This window comes from Anser cygnoides, chromosome 1 (assembly GCF_040182565.1).
Source record: "Anser cygnoides isolate HZ-2024a breed goose chromosome 1, Taihu_goose_T2T_genome, whole genome shotgun sequence".
Taxonomy (NCBI): domain Eukaryota; kingdom Metazoa; phylum Chordata; class Aves; order Anseriformes; family Anatidae; genus Anser; species Anser cygnoides.
The window spans coordinates 105,359,329-105,381,670 of record NC_089873.1 but is presented as its reverse complement, the minus strand read 5'-3'; the positions used below and the strand labels follow the sequence as shown (position 1 = coordinate 105,381,670).

The following is a 22,342-nucleotide window of genomic DNA, read 5'->3' as shown; positions in this document are numbered from 1 at the left end:
AGTTATGTTTTTAAACTGAAGGAGTATATTTAGATTAAATATAAAGAAGAAATTCTTCCCTATGAGGGTTGTGAGGAACTGGGACAGTTTTCCCAGATAAGTTGTGTAACTCTTCACCCTGGAAGTGTTCAGGTTAGATGGGGCTTTGAGGAGTCTGATCTAGTGGAAGATGTCCCTACCAATGGCAGGGGGGTTGGAACTGGATGATCTTTAAGGGACCTTAGGTTACTTTTAACCCAAACAATTCTATGGTGCTATGATAGGGCCTTTTGTCCATATAGCCCCAGTCCAGATTGCTACCACAGGAGCCCTCTTTATATAGCTTCACCACAGCATCCTCTGATAAACCAGGAACTAAAGCTCACCAGCCTTTTTCTGGCAAACTTTCCAATAATTATTGCACCAGGCAATAGGGTGGTACAGTCAGTGTTCATTTCAGCATTTGCAAGGAAAGACAGGTAGTCAGAAGAGCTCTTTTTCCTTTGTGAAAAGAGACATCATTCACCTATTCTAAGGAGTACTGGCTAAAACAAAAACATTTTGTTGCTTTCTTTGGCTGTGTGTTACAAAAGATCTCTTAAAAATGTTGTAATATGTACAGGGGATGGACTACTATGGTTTCACAGAGGCGGGGTGCCAGGACATATTATGTAAGGTGTTGATCTTTCTTAAATGTTAAATTGGATATAAAACAGTTGGTTTCCAGTTCCCCTTTCTGGCAACAGGCCAGCCTCATGTAATTCCATATAAGATGGGCCCCTCACAGCAGAATAGCTGCTCAGGATAACAACAGAACACAGAAACTGCAGCGGTCCTGTGGATAATGTCTGTTCTTTTCTCAAGAATAAAGGGCATGCTCTTTCTCTTGTTCCTCACATGGTTTTGTTCTGGTCAGCCTGCACCTCCACTCTTACGTTTCTCTGTCTACCTGGATCCTTCAAACATGGTATACCTTCGTTGGGACCATGATGAACAGGAGATGATGACTTTTGACCTGCAGGTTCGCACAACTGGCTGGGTGGCGTTTGGATTCAGCCCTCATGGAGAGTTGCCTGGATCTGACATTGTGATTGGAGGTGTCTTCCCTAATGGCAGCATCTACTTCTCTGTAAGTTGAAAACTCTTCTGAAAAGTCTTCTTCTGCATCCCTCTTTGCCAAGGGCCATATTGTCAGTGTGTTGTCTTGACAGCACATGGGCTTAACCGGCTAAAGCTAGCTATCTGGGGCCATTTTAGATGCTATATTAGCCTCCAACTGAAAGAGTCCAAAAGGTCCCAGGACTTCTGCAGGTCCTATATCATGGCTGCTAGCCCTGTGCAGCTACCTCACATACACTATGATATGCCAGATGGCACTAGATGTTGTTGTTAGGCAAATAAACTGATCCCATCTGTGAGTCAAAACCACAGCTAGAACCAATTCGATATGATCAAAGCAGTCACCTACCATGAAACTAGAAAGGGCTGCTGAGAGAGTTACTTCAGATAGGATTCTGATGTGAAATTCCTCTGTTTTTCATCACTTTCTTCCTCTTCAAAGGTTAAATAAAATTCAAGAAAATGAAAGTTTATAGTTTGCTCACTACAGATGTTGAGCGGATGGGGAGGAGAACAACTTTTCACATCTCTCTGCTATTTATGCATTCAGCTGTCTTGATTTTGCGTAGGAGCTCATAGCCTAAGTCTATCAGAATTGTGGTCTAGCTTTGCAAAGTGAAAGAGACCTCCTTGGAGCCTAGCTCTGACTTGAGTACTGTGAATGGGAGTCCTCCTACAAAAGTGAAGTTGTTGGAGAGGCAGTCATCTGGTTTGAACTAGCTTTCTGGGTTTCTTCTGGAGTAAGTGGAGAGATGTGTTCACCTCCACAGGTGGCTTCTTCCTGACAGTGTTAAATGCTCCATTAGGAATAGGATAGGAGACTCTTGGGGCTTGATGATTTTTTCCATTGACTGTAAAGGCAATAACTAAGGTTAGATGCCTGATGTTAGGACAGCTGAACTGCAGATGAAAAAAAATGCCCATTAGGGCACTAAATACAAGGACAGTGTGTGTTTGTTTGTTTGAAAAAGTTTAGTATTATCCAAACACAGGAAAAGAAAAAGGTTACACAGATTAAATATTTGCAATTCAAAGTGGCTTTAGTTTGCTCAGACATTTTATTTTCCCTATTCACATAACAGTAAAATGTGTTTTGCATGAAATGTGTCTTTACGCTTTTCTAAAGTCAGTGAACTTTGGAGGAGATAAGGTAGCTAGCTTCACTCATGGTCTAGTTGTTTGCCAAACTGCTGTTGTAATACTGAGTTTCAAATCTTTTTTGTGATTGTGACACAATGAATTATAGGGGTAAATGAAACTATGGGGGGAAATAATATGGTCAACTTAGAAGAAACTGTTGCTTGTAGTTTATTTAAGAGTAATTACAAAATAATAATAATAATAATTTAGAGTAAAATGAAAGCCTTGAACAACTCCTGAAAGGTACATCCTAAAATAAGAAATTGAAGTATTCAGTTTCAAAATTATTAATATTAAACATTCCATAATATTCATATTAAATATTTAACATTTTCAGTGTTTCTCTACCTTGGTAGCTGGAATTCTTTGTTTAAATTAGAAAATCACTTCAGTCCCACAAACATCCTAGTTTTTATCTGCTTTACTACATATAAGAAAATATGCCCCAATGACTTAAATCTGGAGACATTATAGTAAGCAAGCACATTACTGAACACAAAAATCTACATGTGTTGTAGCCTGTGTGTCATTTCTCCTGAACCCATGGAACAGACTGAGGAAAAATTTGCTAGTTACCGTAAATGGCGTTTATGTGGAGCTTTCTGTTTGTGTTCTTCCCTTAATCCTTTTTCTTGCATTCTTGGTTTTTGTTTTAATCTTCCCTTTTACTTCAACCATGCCAAACTCATTATCTGAATAATGACCAATGGGTGGAAAAACTAGCCAAAAAAATGTTGTTGGATATCTGTTTGTTGTTACAGCTGCTCACTGCCTTTCTCTTTCTTAAGGTATATTTAATTTTACATATTTATTTCAAAGTACTTCACTTGCAAAATACTTATCTTTAAATTGTGATCTTAGAAGCTTTGGTATGCCCCAAATATTTCGTATTTAAACTACCCCTGTTTTTCAGCAGGGCTTACTTTACCTCCCAGTTCCTGTGTAATTTAGCCAAATGTGCTAAAATACCCTGGTATGCAGGAGGAGACTCTCTCTGTCAGGGAGTGGGGAAGATCCTCTAGGATTCATCCTATCCAGGCTACCCTCTGGGCAATGGGACACCAGGGGCTGCTCTTCCTTTGAGAAGCTGGATGTAGCAGGACTGGATGGGAATTATCTTTGATTTATTTGTGGAAATTGGCAGTGAAAGTAGGGGAGATTTTTTGGTGAAAGAAATACTTAGATTATTCAGGTGCCACCAACAGTAATTAGGAACATGACTTCCTGGAGTGTAGGAAGTTTTTCTCTCCTCTCTATGGCTTTTACCACTCTTCCTTTTCCAGGATTTTCATGTGGTAGATGAGGCAACCCTTGAGGAAGATGACAGCCAGGACTACCAACTGCTGTCAGTGACAGAGAACGAGACCTCCACCACCATGCTGTTCAAGCGCCACCTCCGGACGTGTGACTCAAATGACCTGGATATCACAGTAAGGAAGGGGACTGGTCAAACAACAAACCAAACCAAACTACTCATGTCCCCCTGTAGTCCCAGTTTCTCTGGATCGGATCTGAGAATAACAAGATTTTCTCACAACAGTAAAGTTACAGGAATATGAAGAAAAATATGGGATCATATGGCCACATTTATAATGCCCATTTCAAGGGTGTGATATTGATGTGTTTTATACTTTCTTACAATGTTTTCCATCAAAGAATTGTGATGATGTCTCAGTGTTTTCTTAAGCCTGAATACAAGTTTAGTCTACGCAAAAATGTTTGTCCAGAGGTAGGTGTATATTCAACATTTTTCCAGAGTTCAAATACATGCTCAAAAAACTAGTTATATTCCTTTGAAGTGACAGACCTTCCTAATTACCTTCACTAATTGGAAGAAATATGATCCCATTCTAAATGGTAAGAAGGTTCAGACTTCCAAGGCTACTGCTGTTCTTACATGGTGGGGCAGATCCAGGCAGGAATGTATGCTCAGTGTTAGCTGCTAATGGAGAATCATGGTACTACAGTTTTTTTAGCATTTTGTGTTAGGTCTTGTAGCAATTCTTAGTAAAAATTTCTGAAGCCAGCACCCTTTATTTGTAAGGAAAAAAAAAAGGTGTGTATATTTATATATGTGTATATATATATATACACACAAATATATGTGTATATTGTTTTTGTGCCTGCACAAGGCAAATTTTATGTATTACAGTGGTTACATTCTGTTGTGTGTTCTGATATATTGCTTGATTGTCCATGCGTAACATACGTACCAAACATTCACATTTATAATACATGTGACTTTTAACTGCACATGGTTAGTATTGTATTGGATTTTAATATGTGTGCAGCGGTATAATGCATATGATGCGAGTGAATGACATGTTTATCGTTGATGGGAAGGAATTAAGATTTTCCAATGAAACACTCTCATTACAGATGGACACAGCACGTCTCATTACTGTATTTGGCACTGATGACACAGTCCAACTCTTTAAGGGCCAAATATTTTCTAAATCTCTTTTCTTGATGAGATACAGAAGTCCATCCAACTCAACTGACCCTAAAATATTCTTCAGCTATGACCTGAGGCTGGACAACGTAAGTATTGGACAAAAAACAGTTAGCTCCCAGACTCAATGTCTAAGCTGTGCTTGCTCAGAGATGTGGATAGCTGAACTGGAATACTGGAGCAGACTACCTGGGATGTGTTAGAGGAGGACAGACTTACTCAGAAAAAAAAAAAAAAAAAAAAAAAGATATAAGTATGTGCTGTGCTTGAGACTCTAGACATACAGGAATTAAAAATATTTGATTGAACAGGTTAATTGTTAAGACCTGGTGGAGCTGACCAAAGTATTTTCTCTTCACCAGAATGGAGTCTTGTCTTCTTGAACCTTTAATCATTTCACTCATTGCTACCAGAACCCCATCAGTCTCTTGCTAACTGCATCATCTTTCTCTCCCTCCTGACTGGAGGAACAGGGTCCAGTTCTGTTTTTCATTCTCCTTGCACAGCCTCCTTTTGGCTTCTTCACTTTCCTGCACATGTTATTGTGTTGCCAGAGGAATCTTCAGGTGATTTGTGTCTGATTCTTTTCCAGTTTGCTGTTCCCGTTGAAGAAACCAAGTATGCCTGTACCTTTCTCCCACTGCCCATGGTTAAGCAGAAGCACCACATCTACAAGGTAAACTCGTTGGCTGTCTTGCTGGGGAAAAAACAGGACAGAACAGACTTGTTCCTTCAATTATGCTTGCAAGTCTGTCCCTTAGAGCATTTTTAGGATAAATCTGGGAGCATTCCATGTGTCCTTCACTGCCATTGGGATGAGCCAGTGAATTTGTCTGGATTGTGTAAAAATATTCTCTGCCTCATTTCTAACCTTGGAATTATCTTTATGTACATCACACCTGAAGAAATCTTCCTACAAGTCTGATTCTCTCAGTCTAATGAACTCAGGCCATGTTACCTATCAGTATCTTTGAGAGCAAAGGGAGCCTGCAGAATTTTCTGTATTTGAAAAGAATTCAAGGACTTTTCCTTTTGTTCTTGGAAATTTCTAAGCATATCTATATAAAAGGCAAAATTAACACTTGAAGCAGTTTAAAGATTGAATATGGAAAGGGAAGGGAAAGGGAAAGGGAAAGGGAAGGGAAGGGAAGGGAAGGGAAAGGGAAAGGGAAGGAAAGGGAAGGAAAGGGAAGGAAAGGGAAGGAAAGGGAAGGAAAGGGAAGGAAAGGGAAGGAAAGGGAAGGAAAGGGAAGGAAAGGGAAGGAAAGGGAAGGAAAGGGAAGGAAAGGGAAGGAAAGGGAAGGAAAGGGAAGGAAAGGGAAGGAAAGGGAAGGAAAGGGAAGGAAAGGGAAGGAAAGGGAAGGAAAGGGAAGGAAAGGGAAGGAAAGGAAAGGAAAGGAAAGGAAAGGAAAGGAAAGGAAAGGAAAGGAAAGGAAAGGAAAGGAAAGGAAAGGAAAGGAAAGGAAAGGAAAGGAAAGGAAAGGAAAGGAAAGGAAAGGAAAGGAAAGGAAAGGAAAGGAAAGGAAAGGAAAGGAAAGGAAAGGAAAGGAAAGGAAAGGAAAGGAAAGGAAAGGAAAGGAAAGGAAAGGAAAGGAAAGGAAAGGAAAGGAAAGGAAAGGAAAGGAAAGGAAAGGAAAGGAAAGGAAAGGAAAGGAAAGGAAAGGAAAGGAAAGGAAAGGAAAGGAAAGGAAAGGAAAGGAAAGGAAAGGAAAGGAAAGGAAAGGAAAGGAAAGGAAAGGAAAGGAAAGGAAAGGAAAGGAAAGGAAAAACATGAACTTACCAAACCTAGTTTAATTCTCAAATTGAGATAATTTTGCTTTAATGTCACACAACCCTTCTTAATTTTCCAGGTTTTGAAGGTTTAAAAAAGAGATGTTCCAATGAACTGACATAAAATTTCAGAAGGAAGAATTTACATGGACTGGAAAAGCAAGAATTTAAAAGACAAAAAGACAAGTCTACAGAACAAACTCAGGAGTTTTAGTCAGTTCTGGTGGTAACATCAGGAGTTTGAGGCCTGATCTCACTGGTACTAGTAAAACTTCAATGACTCATAAACAGATCCAGGTTATCTGCAGATTTATTTTAAAATATCTTGATTATAGTTGTGCTGGCACAACTGAGGGGACAGCAAGTTACAGTGAACCTAGATCAAGCATCCAAGGTCAAGGTTCTTTATCTTGCTATTCAACCAATAAAGCGGTTCATGAGGTAAACTAGTTATATTTGTAGTCTGGAATCACACTGCCCAACATAGTAGGGCAAATAGACATCCCTGTAATTCTGACTAAAGAAACGTGCTTTAGAGGAAGGTGCAATTCAATTCTGGAAAAAATGGACTCTGCTGGGTGCGTATTGAAATTAGTGGATAAACCATCATCCAGTTTGCCATTCACCTTGTGAATCTGATTATCTGTTTACTCAAGCTGTGGTTAGATGTTTTTCCTTGTTGCTTGGGAAATAAATATTTTAGGATTGAAAATAACTTCTTTTTTGTCTCTTTCTCTTGCTTACAGTTTGAACCTGTAATAACACCCCACAACATAACTTTAGTTCATCATATTCTGATTTATGCCTGTGGCAATGCCAGTGTGTTACCAAGTGGCATAGATGATTGCTATGGAGCCAATCCAGATTTTGCCCTGTGCTCTCAGGTGGTTGTGGGCTGGGCTGTTGGAGGAGAGGTGAGTCTGTGGGGCCCGTTCCCTTCCTTATTTCTTGTTGTGAATAGTGGTAACCCCTTTTGTCAGCTTATCCAGTAAGACCTCACTGTCCTGCAGAGCCAATCAAATTGGGGGACTCTCGTTCTGTTCTCACTCAAGTCATCTGTGGGATCAGTTGAAGATGCTGATTTCTACATAGCTGTTGATACGCGGAGTGTATGTGCATGTTATTATCATACAGGCATTGAACAGTTATTATATGTCAAATAGTAAGGCTTTCATTCTGACCTTTTGATAATGTTGACATTAACGTGACAAAACTCTCCTTGGACTAATCTTGCATAAGAGAAAAGAGTTGTTGTGGTTTAACCTGGCTGGCAGCTGAACACCACACAGCCGTTCGCTCACCCTCCCCCCTCCCTCTCTGGGATGGGGGAGAGAAACGGGAAAGTGAAGCCTGTGAGTTGAGATAAAGACAGTTTATTAAGACAGAAAAATAATAATAACAATAATAATAATAATAGTATTAATAATAATAATGTGTATGAAACAAGTGATGCACAATGCAATTGCTCACCACCCGCTGACCGATGCCCAGCCTATCCCCGAGCAGCTGGTCCCCCCACCCTGGCCAGCCCCCCCATATTAATTGTTCAGCATGTGTCAGATGGTATGGAATACCCCTTTGGCCAGTTTGGGTCAGCAGTCCTGGGTCTGTCCCCTCCCAGCTCCTGCTGCACCCCTAGCCTGCTCGCTGGCAGGACAGAGCGAGAAGCCGAAAAGTCCTTGGCTTGGTGTAAGCGCTGCTCTGCAACAATTAAAACATCAGCATGTTATCAGCGCTCTTCTCCTCCTAATCCAAAACATAGCACCCTACCAGCTACTAGGAGGAAAAGTAACTCTGTCCTAACTGAAACCAGGACAGGAGTGTACCTACTCACTGCCTTCATTCCTACTGGCTCCACTTGTTTTTCAGCATAATAAAATTAAAAGTTAGGTGAAGCTGGTGCTCATGGATGAGTGGTTTAGTTGATAGTCAGGGTTACACAAATTATAGCATCTATATTGTGATGGTTACTTCACTTCTCTGAGCAAAATGTATTTTGTGGTTCTATGGTATGGATGTACATGGGGAGGAAAAGATGTAGGAGATGAATTTTAGACAAAACACATTCATTTTATTTAGATTTCGAATTATGCAGTTCCAATGCTGATGTGAAATTCAATACAAGAATTTATACTTTATATAAATATCCTATAAAATATAGTAACAAAACAAAAATGAAACCAGTCAAAAGGATAATGGAAAAATAAATTTTGAAAATTCTTCCTTATTTCAATTCAGAAAAAAAAATAATAGAACAGGAAGAATTTTTGACAACATTTTGGTTTTTAACAAAGTCTAAAAAAAATTCACAGATGCAAGAAAATCAAAACTTTATTTTTCTAAGTTTCCATATTCTGTCCCTGTCAAAAAAAAAAAAAAAAAAAAAAAAAAAAAAGAGAGAGAGAAAAGAGTTAAAATTACTAATTACTTCATGTAACTTTATTTCTCCACAAGTCTTATCAATTTCCAGATGATGCTGCATATTCCATTGGGACACCTTGGGACCCTCAGTATGTCCGACTGGAAATCCATTACAGCAATTTTGACTTAGTATCAGGTGGGTAACGTTGGGCGGTTGTCTGACAAAGAACAGCAGCAGGATGGTAGTCTCAGACCTCACCTACACACCAATTAGGAACGAGTTACTGTGTGAAATCCTTCCATGTATTGATCAGTACAACCTTCAGACAGTAAGAGGAAACTTAACTGGCTCCCATTCAGGAAGAATTCTAAAGCTATACCTGCCTAGGTTAGACAAGTCTTGTTATAGAGAAACCTAAGCACATCTATCTGCTGGTACATACTAGCAGGTACGGTACATGGGAGTGTTAGGAAGAACATCAAGAAAAGGTGGGCATCGTGGGAAAGAGGAGCAGAGTGAAAAGTGTCAGACTGACTACAGGAGAAATAGGAATATCAGGTCAGGATGAAGTCCTGAGAGGCTAATAGTATCACCTCAGGCTTCTACCATGACCTCCAGCACTCAATCCCTATGACAAGTGATGAAGGATACTACCATGTTATTTATTATCATTTTACAGTAGGCAAAACTAAAGTTTTGATAGGAACCACCTGAGCCTATAGGCAGGGTCAGACTGAGATACACTGTGAGTGACGGTTTGTGCAACCATGCACCTTGCAAGACTTTGAGATTGTACATGACAGTGAATCATGTCACTGCAGGTAGGGTGGAGGGCTTAGGCCCTCCTGTCAATCTGTGCCTATTCCAGTTCCGTAATTGGGAATGAGACACTCTAGGTGTTGTTGCTTCAGGCCCCTCTGCTGATAACTAGCCAGTGCTCCCTCCTGAAGAAGAATGGGAAATTATCCAGAGTCAGGACAGCAAGGCATGCCTGGAGGCCCAGGGGTGGGAAGAGGGCAGAGGTAAAGGAGATCACAGAACACAAGGGACTCAAGGTACAGTTTTGAACAGAACAAAGTACAGATGTGAGCAGAACAGACTGATGTGTACAGGGTACTGACAGTCAAGCAGTGGCTATCTGGGTATTGAGGGGACTGGGGATGTGGGCGTGGGAGCTGGGAAAGGTGAGGATTCAGACATGCACAGGATGGATGGAAAACTAAGGAAAAGGGTCATGTAAACCAGAGATGTTTCTGGAGTCACTGCTGAAGGAGCGGTTATTTTTATTTTAAAGGTTTGATCGACAGTTCAGGGGTACGAATCTACTATACACCAGAGGTACGAAAGTACGATGTGGGGGTACTGCAAACAGGCATCTTCACCTTCCCTGTGCATTTCATTCCTCCTGGAGCAGAATCCTACAGATCTTACGGCCTTTGCAATTCAAGCCAGTTTGATGAAGTGAGTGTGGGGGAAAGACATAAGAAATCCTTCTTGTTTTCTTGATCTTTCTCACTTTGGTCTTTCGTCTTGCTCTAGACACGTCCAAAAGCCATTTGGTGCAGGGTGCCATCTTGCCTTCCATTTCTGCATGTTGCAAAATGAATATCTTTTCCAGCAAAACTGCTCAGAAGAGACCCAGGGTTTGACCCAAGAGCATTAGCAGAGCTGTGTAAGCATGTCAAAATCATGGCTTAAGTACCCATTCACAACATCTAAGTAAATGGTGTGTGTGTGTGTGGAAGCCAAGAATGTAAAGCTTCCCAAGACCCCCAAGGGAGTCTGTTCCACCATACGTGAGAACTTTGTCCTACCACAAGGTATGTGGTACTGGTGCAGGAAGGCAGGTGCTGGTCTGGGAGGATGTGGTGCAATTTCTCAGGTCAAGAAGATACCTCCAGGGCAGAGAGCTCACATCTCTCTAAAAACTGCCGTGGGGTTGCTAACAACAGTCAACTCCAGTGGACTGTGGGATCCAGGGGATTTACCCCCTCCAGGACTACTAGATACTCCTTTCACTGTTCCCAGTCCCAGCCAGTGCTGAGACTGGGGGCAAACTCCAAAGATACAGACATCCTCCACTCCACCCCACCTACCCAAACACACATGACCAGAGAATGGTCTCAGCTGGCCACTGACAGATCAACACGGACAGGAGTACAATGCCTTTACAGGTACCACATGGGTGAGCACAAACATGGGGGTACCTTGAGAGCACAGACAACACAAATGACCCAGTCCCATTCCTCTTATCTGGCAAATCAAGGTTAAAATTCACTAGAGGAATCACAGAATCACAGAATTGAAGGAGTTGGAAGGGACCTCGAAAGATCATCAGGTCCAACCCCTCTGCCAAAGCAGGTTCCTTAGAGCAGGCTGCCCAGGTAGGCATCCAGACAGGCCTTGAATATCTCCAGAGAAGGAGACTCCACAACCTCCCTGGGCAGCCTGTTCCAGTGCTCCGTCACCCTCACTGTGAAGAAGTTCTTTCGCATGTTGGTGCAGAACTTCCTGTGCTCCACTTGTGGCCATTGCCCCTTGTCCTATCCCCACAAACCACTGAAAAGAGGTTGGCCAAATCCCTCTGTCTCCCACACTTCAGGTATTTATACACATTGATAAGATCCCCCCTCAGTCTTCTTTTCTCCAGGCTGAACAGACCCAGGTCTCTCAGCCTTTCCTCACAGGGAAGATGCTCCAGGCTCCGTATCATCTTTGTGGCCCTCCGCTGGACTCTTTCCAGGAGATCCCTGTCTTTTTTTTGTAGTGGGGAGCCCAGAACTGGACACAGTACTCCAGGTGAGGCCTGACCAGGGCAGAGTAGAGGGGAGGATCACCTCCCTTGACCTGCTGGCCACGCTCCTTTTAATGCACACAAAGAATTGGAAGGAACATGCACATACTCTCATGCAGCTCTCACATGTACTCATACTTCTAGGTCACTCCAATTTCTGGTTCGCTCTGTTAAGTCCTTCCAGTATTTGTGCCCAGACCTAGGCACCTTTTATGCAGTGTCTTGCGGGGACCTTGAGTCTTACATATATGTAGTACAGAAGGCATACTCACACAGAAAATAATTAGCAATAGAGTGTAACAAGGTAGTATATATAGACTGCAGAGGTCAAGTACCAGGCTTGGCCAGACTAGTACACTGACCTTAACTCTGCTGAAGTACATTTGGACTCTCTCCTTCCTCTCCCCGTTGTCCTACATTTGTTACTATTTCCCTACCTTTGATATTTTCCCTAAACATCCCATAATGCATTTTGCACATTCCCACAATCCACTTACAACATCCCATAAATTTTACATTTAATTGAGCGATTTTACATTTTTACATTTTTAAAAGTTTTACTATTTTAATTGAACATCCTATGAGAAGTTTGCTCCTTCTTATGAGCCCTGAGGTAACCTTGATTTTCTTCTTCTCACCAATTATTAGGATTCTCTTTGAACCTTTTCTGGTTTACACTTTGGTCATTCTTTTAATAGCCCATTGATTGTTCAGTCTTATGATTTTTGCTGTCTCTCTTTCCATTCCTCGGTCTTTGTTAGGCTTCAGGTATCTACATGTTTAACTTACTACCACTTTTCTATTATTTATTTATTTATTTATTTATTTTAGCTTGCAATAGCTGATAGCAAAATATACTTACAGTACCCAGTCTGAGAAATCACAGACTCAGACACCTATTTCAAACTACCTAAAGTGAAATTTTCAGAAAGGCTCACCAGAACAACCTTTCAACAGTAACAGCCTACGTGAGGAGACAGGCTAAAACTTGTTTTTTAAAAAAAAATGCTAAGTTGACATTTAGAGAGGTTCAGTCAAGCTTTTGACTTGATGGACAGGCTTAAATGTGTATTGCTAAGCTCTGAAAGTGAGGCCATGACCCACTTTTTTTGGACTGCAGATGAATGGGACACCGGTTCCAGATCTGCACGTCTTTGCCTACTTGCTTCACACTCACCTGGCTGGCAGAGGAGTGAAGGTTACTCAGTACAGGTAAGAGACATATTTTTTCCCCTGCCATGGGCTCAGTCACTGACTCTTCAGTCAGAGTGGACAAGAATCCTGTTCCTGGGGTCATTTCCATTCTGTTAGTGCAGGAGACTCCATAGAGTCTGAACTGTAGTGCCAACAGCTAGCTCTTAGAGAAAGATAGGTCAGTTCAGTGAGGAGTGAAAGACTAGGAATGCATGTGCTGTCAAATAAAATAGCCCCAGGCAGTGAGTTCAAGCACTGCACTGCTGCTCTTCTACACTGGTCAACTGCAACAAGGTGCTCTGACGTGTCTGGCCCTGCTTGCCAGACTCACCCCTAGGCTATATAGACGCACTTCTGTGGTTTGCATGTACCAGTTCCCATGGGCTGTATAGGCAAAATTATAGTGGGTTTGGTTTCCTTTACCATCCTCCCACTCTAAAGATTTCATCTCCCCTATGCACTGTCTGATCACACCCCAAGCCATGAGACATGAACTCTCGTTTTCAGCCTATGAAAACAGCAAATCATGGTCTGCAGCACAGCGTTTGAACACTGCTTCTGCCAATTTAAATTTATAAATAAACTGAAGCGGGGGGGGAGGAAGTTGTGCTTTAGGCCAAAAAGGCGTAACAGAGGTCCAAGTGCTTGGTAGCATAGGTATGAACACTTTCTCTTCCTTAGGTTTCTAATTTCAGAACAACCCAGTATGAGCCAAGCATCACGCTTCAGACTTTACAGGGAGTCAGGCACTTTGACCTTTCTATTTAGCCCAAGAACAGTCCATGCTGTTTAGCCATATGGGTGTAGCCCAAGATGTTCCAGCAACATTATAATATTAGAGTGCTCACTGTGACACCTTCGAGGTGAAGTTCTCTGACTGTCTACACAGCATCACTGATGCATCTGGGGTGTAATGTGGGTCCCATCAGGAATGCCAAGAAACTTTGGCATTGCTTGGTCTTTATGTGGCTGTGCTCTCACACTAAATTCCCAGGCCTCTCTGTCTAGAGAGTTCATAGGATCATAGAACAATTTGGGTTGGAAGAGACCCTAAAGATCATCCAGTTCCAACCCCCCTGCCATGGGCAGAGACACCTTCCACTAGACCAGTCTGCTCAAAGCCCCATCCAACCTGACCGTAAACATTTCCAGAAACTGGACTTCAACAACCGCTCTGGGCAACCTGTTCCAGTGCCTCACCACCCCCATAGTGAATAATTTCTTCCTTATATCTAATCTAAACCTAACTTCTTTTAGTTTAAAATCATTACCCCTTATCCTATTTGTTCAATTTACTTAGGATGAACATATATATGAGAAAAGACTCTTACAGATTTTATCATGCTAGGACCATGCCCTGAAGTCACCTCAAGCACAAGTTCCAAACCAGAAAGTCAAGTGTTTGAAACAATTTCTGAACAGATCTGATTCAGCCGCAGTGAGCTGTGGGGGGTGATTATTCTTTTCTGGGATTTCTCCTGTAGGATGACTATGTTGTTCTTAGTTATTTGTCTAATTAGTGGAGCCCTCAGCCTGTTTGGAAGTTGGTCTTGGTAAAATATAGTGTGTTGTGATTGTGATTATCCTTGATAACAATTTAGGGACTTTCTGCGGTTGTCCCTGGCTGAAAGTTTCTCTCTGGAAGGTGGCTTTTTTTCTGGAGCCTTTGACTCAGGGCCTTGGTATCACAGGTCTCTCTCCTTTTTAGGTGTTTAGTTTCAAAATATCCCTACGTGCCAAAGCACCCATAGCAAGTATATGTGAGGAAGGTAAAGCTATGTTGTTCCAAATGATAGTGGTAGTTTGGGGCTCCTTCTCTTTATGCAAGTCACATGATACACATATACTGTGTGTTATGTGACAAAGCATCTTCTTTCTTGGCATTTTAGAGGTACTCAGCAAGATATGAGGACTTGTAATATTGATGGATTAACAATGCTCAAGCTGAGAAAAGACCACCTAAAGAGCTGTATAAAAAAGCAATGTAGAAATAGCAAATAAAAATGAAAATAGCAGTATAGAAATATCAAATTAACTTACTTTTGATGCACCTGCAAGGGAGGGCCTACAGAGCTTGCCAGCTCTACTATGCTAGGGTCAGAGAATCTTTCTTTTTGGTGCTTTGTAGTGCAGGTATTGGAGTTCTTAATTCTGGGATTCCAGAAAATTTTAGAAAGAAAAAAAAAAAAAAGATTTTGAAGTGTGTGTTTGGGACCATCACTAAAAATGTGTTGTGTAAGTTATGTAAAAAAGAGATCAAGCATGATGTCTGGATGGGATTTTCCTCGGCTCCGTTTATTTCATCAGGGAATCAGTTATTCCACACTCCCCTCTGCAAACATTATAACCCTCTCCCCTTGTACATCTTTGCCAGGAATGGAAAACAGCTGGGGATCATCTGTGAGGACAACAAGTATGACTTCACCTTGCAGGAGATTCGGGACATGAAGGAAATCCTTGTAATCAAACCAGTACGTTCATTCCTCTTCTGGAATGTAGCTGTGGGAGAGCAAGCTGGGGATGTGACATGCGTCAGAAATGTTAGAATATGTTGATATATTCTGTCCTTCATTCCACTTCAGGCCTTGGCCTCTTTCCTGCATGTGGTTGTTGTCTGTGGTTTGTCTGTACAGCTCTGATGATATGACCTACTGTGTTCCCTAGGGGGATGAGATCCTGGTCGAATGTAACTTTCAGACACTGGATCGGTCAGGGATTACTTTTGTAAGTTTGTTTTTCTACCTACCATTTTTCCATTGCTTTTAAAATTAGTTTAGTCCCGTTAAAATCCTTTGGGCAAAGCAAATATGGCACTGTCAAATGCTTCTAGTGCTAGACACAATATCAGACATACTGAGGCATGCCTTGCAAGGTTGTGCTGTGGCTGGAGAGTAGCTCACCATTGAGACCCTCCTACTCTAGGCTTATGAGCAGATCCCAAAAATGTCTTGCACCTAATACCATACAAGCTAACCCTTGTCCAAAAAGTCATATGCAAGTAGAGAAACTTGCAGCTGAGTTGTTTTTCAATCATTGAACAACTGTATTTAGTGGACAGTTTGGGTCAAATACAGAAAATGAACTAATCTGGCAGCTAGATCTGATCTGGACTTCTCAAAATATAAAGTCATTCTTTCTTGAACCCTTCTTGTTCAGATCTCAACCACCGGTTTAATTATACACTTCTGCAGAACACAGCACATAAGCAATTATTGTCATACTCTAGCTTCATAACTGACTTATTTTAGAGCACATACAATGCAGAGCAGATCAGATATTGTATATATATATCAGATATTTCCCTTAATGTTTCAGAAGAACTTTGCAAAGTTTCAGACTTTAAGATCCCATAGATTGAAATACAAATACGATAGTCTTCCTGAAAGACAAAGTAAGTACATTTAAGTTATAAAATTACAGAGCAGATTCTTTATTGAACTGCCAGGAGGATTCTTTGGTTCTAACTGACAGACAATCAGGTTCTTCTTTATTCACCACACAGGATCTGCAGGACCTGTAAACAAGAGTGCTTTCTTGAGGAGAAACTGTCTTCCCTTTGAATCTCAGTAGGCCTCTGAGTCATCCTTATGTCTTTGCAGGCTGGGCCAAGCACCATGAATGAGATGTGTCTCTCATTCCTCTTCTACTACCCTCGTAACAACATCTCCAGCTGTATGGGCTACCCTGACATTTTGTACATTGCGCATGTACTCAAGCAGGAGGCCTCAGAGTGAGTCCTGAGTCAGCATGTTTCTGGATGTAGCATAGCAAAATGTAGCTATCAAGAATGGTAAATGGAAAAGAGAATGTAAATGAAATGGTCTTAGGGAAGATATACCCACATATCTGGATCTGTCTAGTTGAATTCCCTTGTTGCAGGAATTTATCAATTCCATCACCTTAAAAATCTCTTCTTTTCCCCCTTCCTTTCTTTTTTCCTCCTTCCTCCTCACTGCTTGTCTTCTCTACTTCCCCATTTCCCCTTACTCTCTCCCCAGTGCAGTGGAAGGAATGATGGCCATGGACTTTGTTGACTGGAATAACGAAACTGTCAAAACTGCAGAGAAAGCAGCCAAGGAGGCAGATCAAATAGTTGTGATTAAAACCATTAATGTAAGTCCCCCTTCTGCACAACTTGTGGTTGGGAAAGTGGTGTCACCTCTGAGGTTCTGAGAGTTAAGCACAGCTGAAATACAGAGCCAACACACACCACCATGAGAAATACCAGCTTATCTACAGCTTATCTATTGTAAATGAAAGAGAGTACTTGAATTATGAAAGCCCGTCTCTTAGGCTGCAACTGCAAGCAACTGTCCAAGAGATGTTTAATAATCATTTACCATTGTTCTAAAAAAGTTAAACATTCTTCAGAGAGAAAAAAAAAAAAAACCTTTTGCATCTCAGTAATAAGTGCTTAACAGGTAATGCTACAGAAGGGCATTTTTGATGCAATAAACAATAAAGTAGTGCTGAAGATCCCTCAAGCAACATGGGAGTTAGGATGATCCAGAAAGCTCAATCTCATGGGACATGGCTTCCTAGCCTTTACTTCTCTAATTACATATTAGCCTCATACCTACTGATCTTACAGATAAATCAGGGGGAAAAAATCTCATAAACTGAGAAAGGATGTAAAATCCATCTTCTCCTGTCTCAGAGGGTTTCTCTTCTGTCTCATGACTTTTTCTGAGATGACTCATCCAGACAACAAGAAAATTGACTAAAACATATCCAAAACTTATAGTGTTATCTCTGAATTCTTGTGGCTCCCAACTTATTTAGACGGAGAAACTGTAATTTTATTTTGCCTCTTTCCTTCCATCCCCAGGAAATCCAGAAAAGTGAGAGTGGTCTCATCAGAGATATTTGTATTCCAGAGCGGGCTCTCTGTCACAATATTTCTGCACAACTGACACTGTCAGATCTGAGAGCTACTGCAAACCTTCGTTTGACCGCAGCACACAATTTTGAATCATCAACCACCAAAGAAACTGTTTCACTTCCTCTTCTTTTTCTCACACAGCTGTTGTTTGCTTGGATTATCTTTTCCTCTGAGTATAGGAAGTGAGGGGCAGAATACTAGAACAGATCACTGGCCTGATGAAGAAGTCACTACAAGTGACCACCTGGTATCAGAGTATTCCAGCCCCAACGTGAACATGAGAAGATACCTAAATAATAGAATATTCTCTCCCTTTGGAAGAAATAGGTTCTGTGTGTATTGGCATTTATTTTATTTTCCTGAAAAATACTTTCTATTGTAGTTTGTTCTAAATCAAAAAAACAATGTACTATAATGCAGTAAAGACAGGAATATGATGTCATTTCTTGAATAGCTGGTGATTAATTATTAAATCCAGAGCTTTCATAGATGGGTTACGATGTATATTTGCTCACAGATATTTCAGTAATTTTTATCTAATTTCTAGTTATATACTCACAACCTGCACTTAGGTCAGTACAGAAAACTAGGCTCCTTAGTTATTAAAACATTTTAATTAATAATCCAAGTAATATATTTGAATCTAAAGCCAGTTGTGCCATATCCAGCAATAAAGTATGTATTCCAGCAACTGCATGTCAGGGAATTTATCTATTGATTGCCAGGTAATAATGAGGCAATGGCTGGGTGTTTATTGAATAATAGACCTGAAACATCAAAATGTGAAGATATAGAACACCTCAGGAATCCCATGCCTTGACATTAAATATATGCAAGTGTAATGGCTAATCTATCATGCTGAAGTTTTCCTGTTTTCCTTTCTAACTGTACACAGATATTTTCTTACAGTGTGACACCTAAGGAACTCTGACTCTGAAATTAAATTTAGCACTTCTCCAACTTCAACCCTGTCATGATATTCTACAAAGCAGGCTGGGACTCCTCAAAGAAATATCATGAAAATATTCTTTACAAACCAAAATACATTCATATAAAATCTATAAAAAGAAAAAAGAAAAAAGAAGAAAAAAAAAAGAAAAAAGAAAAAAGAAAAAAGAAAAAAGAAAAAAGAAAAAAAAAGTTGATATATTGCTGGGAAAAGTGAAAAGCAGATACTCTCATTTCTAGTTTTTCCTAAAAGTTCTTTTATCAGTAGAAATATTTTGGCTAAAAGAAGAGTTTTCTATATATAATGTTTAAGTGGAAAGGAGGTGAAACTGACTTCTGAACCATATGAAGTAAAGGTTGTTTTGTTTTTGTTGCACAGTATGTCCTGGACAGACCATCGTCCAGAACATAGGCCTTTTATTAACAACTCAAATGTTCTACTATGGAAGACAAAAACATCATTTTAAACCAAAGGGAGACCTGCTGCAGTGTGGTATCTGTAGCATACCGACACTGAACTTGGAGTTCTGCTGGAAGGTTTTACAGGCAAAAATTTTCCATAAAGATATCTAACAGCATGATGTGAAGTGTACCAGAAGAATGATATATTTGCTAAATCCTTCTAAACTACCTTTTTCTGTTAACAATAATTTCCCTTTTTACATGCAATTATATTTCTCCTTGTAAGGCAGAATTTCAAAAGCACCTTTCCTGTGAGTAATTTCCCAGTTTTTAGTTCCTAAAAAAAAAAAAAAAAAGAGAGAGAGAGAGAGAAATGAAACAGAAAACAATACAGCCATAATATTCAACTTTATTCAAGGTTTGCCTTTTCTTGCGTGTTTCTTAAAAAGGTTACATGAGCTTATGAATTAAGGAGAAAATGAGCATCTGAAGAATGAGACACGTCAAACTAAAGGATGGAGGTCAAATGCATTGGGTTGCTTTGCATGACTTCTTACTCATCTACTCATTTGTACGTTGGCGCTGGTAGTTCAACATGAAGTCACGTACATGAATGACTTCACAGTAAGCAGACTAACTTTTTCAGTGCACCAATAGATGAATGAATCTGAAAGATTTCATGGCCAAACAGTAAGATCCTCAGTTTCAGTAGACTGAAGGCGTATGCTGAGATGCCCTAGAGAAGACTGCAACAGCTTGATAGCGTGCATAGGAACCCAAAATCATGTAAAATGGCCTGACCACGTTTTGACTTCTGTAAACCATATTTCAAGGTGCCATTGCATCTGCAGTAGGTTCTGACAGATTTATGCTCCTGAGAACATGACTGGCAGTAGAGGAGCACAACATCAAGAATAAATTTTAAATGTTTTCAACTTTCTGGTTCAAAGTTCCATTGGTCTCTGAACTGTACTCACATTTCCTGAAGCCATTTTTCTCTACTGATAGGTCAAGTTAACAGATGACATTAAAACAGTACAAGCTCTTCAGCTGCAAGTAAAATAGAGGTCCTTCAAAGGAAAAATAAATAAATAAATAAAATGATAAAAATGCAAACAGGGAGTGCAGTAGAGCACATAAGGAATTGTGGTCAGTTAACCCCAGCTAGCACCTAAGCACACACCAGATCCTTGCTCATTCCTCCCATCAGTGGGATGGAGGAGAGAACAGGAAGGGTAAAAGTCAGAAAAACTTGTGGACCAAGATAAAAACAGTTAAACAAATGAAGGAAAACAAAACAAAACAGCAACAACAACAACAAAAACAAGTGATGCAAAGGTAATCACTCTCCACCTTCCACCAGCAGACTGATGCCTAACGAGTCCCCAAGCCATGGTTACTTCGAAAGAACTTCCCTCTCCAAGTTTTATTGCTGAGCACAGCATCAGAAGGTATGGAACATCTCTTTGGTCAGTTTGGGTCAGTTGTTCCAGATGTGCCCCCTCCCAGTTTCTTGCCCACCCCCAGACTCCTCAATTGTAGGGCACAGAGAGAAACAGAGAAGGCCTTCAGACTGTGCAAGCACTGATCAGATGTGGCTAAAACATTGGTGTGTCACCAATTTGTGTTTTAGCCACAAATCTGAAACACAGAATCACACAGGTTGTTACAAAAAATCTTAGCTCCATCACAGCCAAACCAATCTGAACAGGAAGAACAGGCCAGACCACAAGAAATCAGAAGAACACGTATTTCCTCTGCTTGGTTTAGTAACTTTTCTAGAGTTTACCATAATTCACAAGCTGTGTGACAACCCATCATGTAAACAAATCTCTCTCTTTGCTCCATTCTCTTTGTACCATGTCTTTCACAGTCCTCTTCATGGTTTTTCTTTTATAGCCATTGCAAGAACAAGACTATCAGAAGAAATCTTTTCATGGTATATATTCATATGTGATTACCTATAAGACCCTCTTCTTATACTGGTACAACCTGCCGCCAGGTCCTCTCTTCCTCACATCAAAAACTAGAGTTCAAGTTGACATCAGAAAGAATCATAATTAATACTTTCTTTTTATGCATACTGTGGTTGATGTAATCTCTGATGTGCACGCTGATAGGGGAAGGATAGGGGAAGGATCACGGATTTGTGCACTTTTTTATATCATGTAGGTCTTGTTATTATATAAGCTACTGTCAGTTGCCCAGGTTTGCTCAGACAGTTCTGTTGAAGTACTGGTCATCACCAGGAGCAGCTATCATTAGCTGGTTTGATTCCTTAACTCTTCAGAGATCTCTACCCATGGTAGCTCTCTGGTGGCGTCACTTTTTGGCTATGAGTATGGTATGTATTTCATCCTACAAGTCAGATATACACAGATATTCCATGTCAACATCTCCTCTGGCGCAAATTTCAGAATTATGGTTTTAGTCACCATATTGACTCTTCCAAATTTCAAGTTTCATACTGGAAGTTTCCAACAAATTCTCTCCCTACACTCTCCAAGGCAGAGCCTGTGTTTATTTTGACAATAATTAATATACCAGGTAAAAACACTTTTTGACTTTAAAAGCAAGCAACAGAGTGGTTAGAAGGATAACTAAGCAGTGTGGATTCCTTCTTCATTGGGCTGATGAATATTAAATGGCTAGTAATTATCTTATCTAAAACTGAAGCACAGGCAGAAAAAAACTGATTTGCTTTGAAGGTAAATTCATGAGGAGAATCTCAGATTCTAAAAGATTCCAAGAGAATCATCCAGACATCCAGAGTTGTATCCCAAATAAAAGATATTAGTGAGATCACTGTGTTCTTCTTAGTAATGTTATCTTAATTCTCACAATTCTCACTTAAAAAATAATAACAATAATAAAGTCCCTCCCCTTCAAATTCCTATGGGAATAGATCATATTTCTTCTCACTCACAGTGTAGCCAAGTCATGGGAAGGCCAAGAGTGCAGACTCTTCATTCATCCATTCATCCTCCCTTGTACTTTAATGAGGGCAGGAGATTTCTCCCCGGCAGATCAATTTGCCTTCAGGGCATGTTAGTAAATCTGGTATTTTCAATTGCTAATTGCTGCTATGATCACTTTCTTTAAAAGTGATTCACAGCATATGGTCCACATAACTGCCATCTTCTGTTCTAAGAAAGCATCAGTCACGGGGGGATTAAAAACTTGGAAAGTCTGGGGATTGTTGTGTTTAGGCTAAACTTTTCTAGTTGCTGCCTTTGCAAATTAACCACCCTTGGCCCTTCCTGAAACATGCTGGAGCCATCCCACTTTAGGAATCCCAAT

The 22,342-nt window shown here is 40.4% G+C and overlaps 1 protein-coding gene across 1 annotated transcript; it reads left to right on the top strand.

Moving 5' to 3' along the window:
* Positions 1-641: 641 nt before the first annotated feature.
* Positions 642-16,544, top strand: LOC106046289 (putative DBH-like monooxygenase protein 2). The gene is made up of 11 exons (XM_013197210.3): positions 642-1,108; positions 3,522-3,668; positions 4,618-4,779; positions 5,283-5,366; positions 7,207-7,374; positions 8,915-9,017; positions 10,117-10,283; positions 12,737-12,828; positions 15,185-15,281; positions 15,475-15,534; positions 16,410-16,544. The coding sequence occupies exons 1-11, from the start codon at positions 824-826 to the stop codon at positions 16,542-16,544; spliced, it is 1,500 nt and encodes a 499-aa protein (XP_013052664.3). The 5' UTR covers positions 642-823.
* Positions 16,545-22,342: the final 5,798 nt, after the last annotated feature.

Excerpts from the sequence above, each read along its gene's own strand:
- LOC106046289 (XM_013197210.3), top strand. The coding sequence starts at position 824 with ATGTCTGTTCTTTTCTCAAGAATAAAGGGCATGCTCTTTCTCTTGTTC. Across the intron at positions 9,018-10,116 it reads CAATTTTGACTTAGTATCAG|GTTTGATCGACAGTTCAGGG; the intron begins GTGGGTAACGTT and ends TTTATTTTAAAG. Across the intron at positions 10,284-12,736 it reads ATTCAAGCCAGTTTGATGAA|ATGAATGGGACACCGGTTCC; the intron begins GTGAGTGTGGGG and ends TTTGGACTGCAG.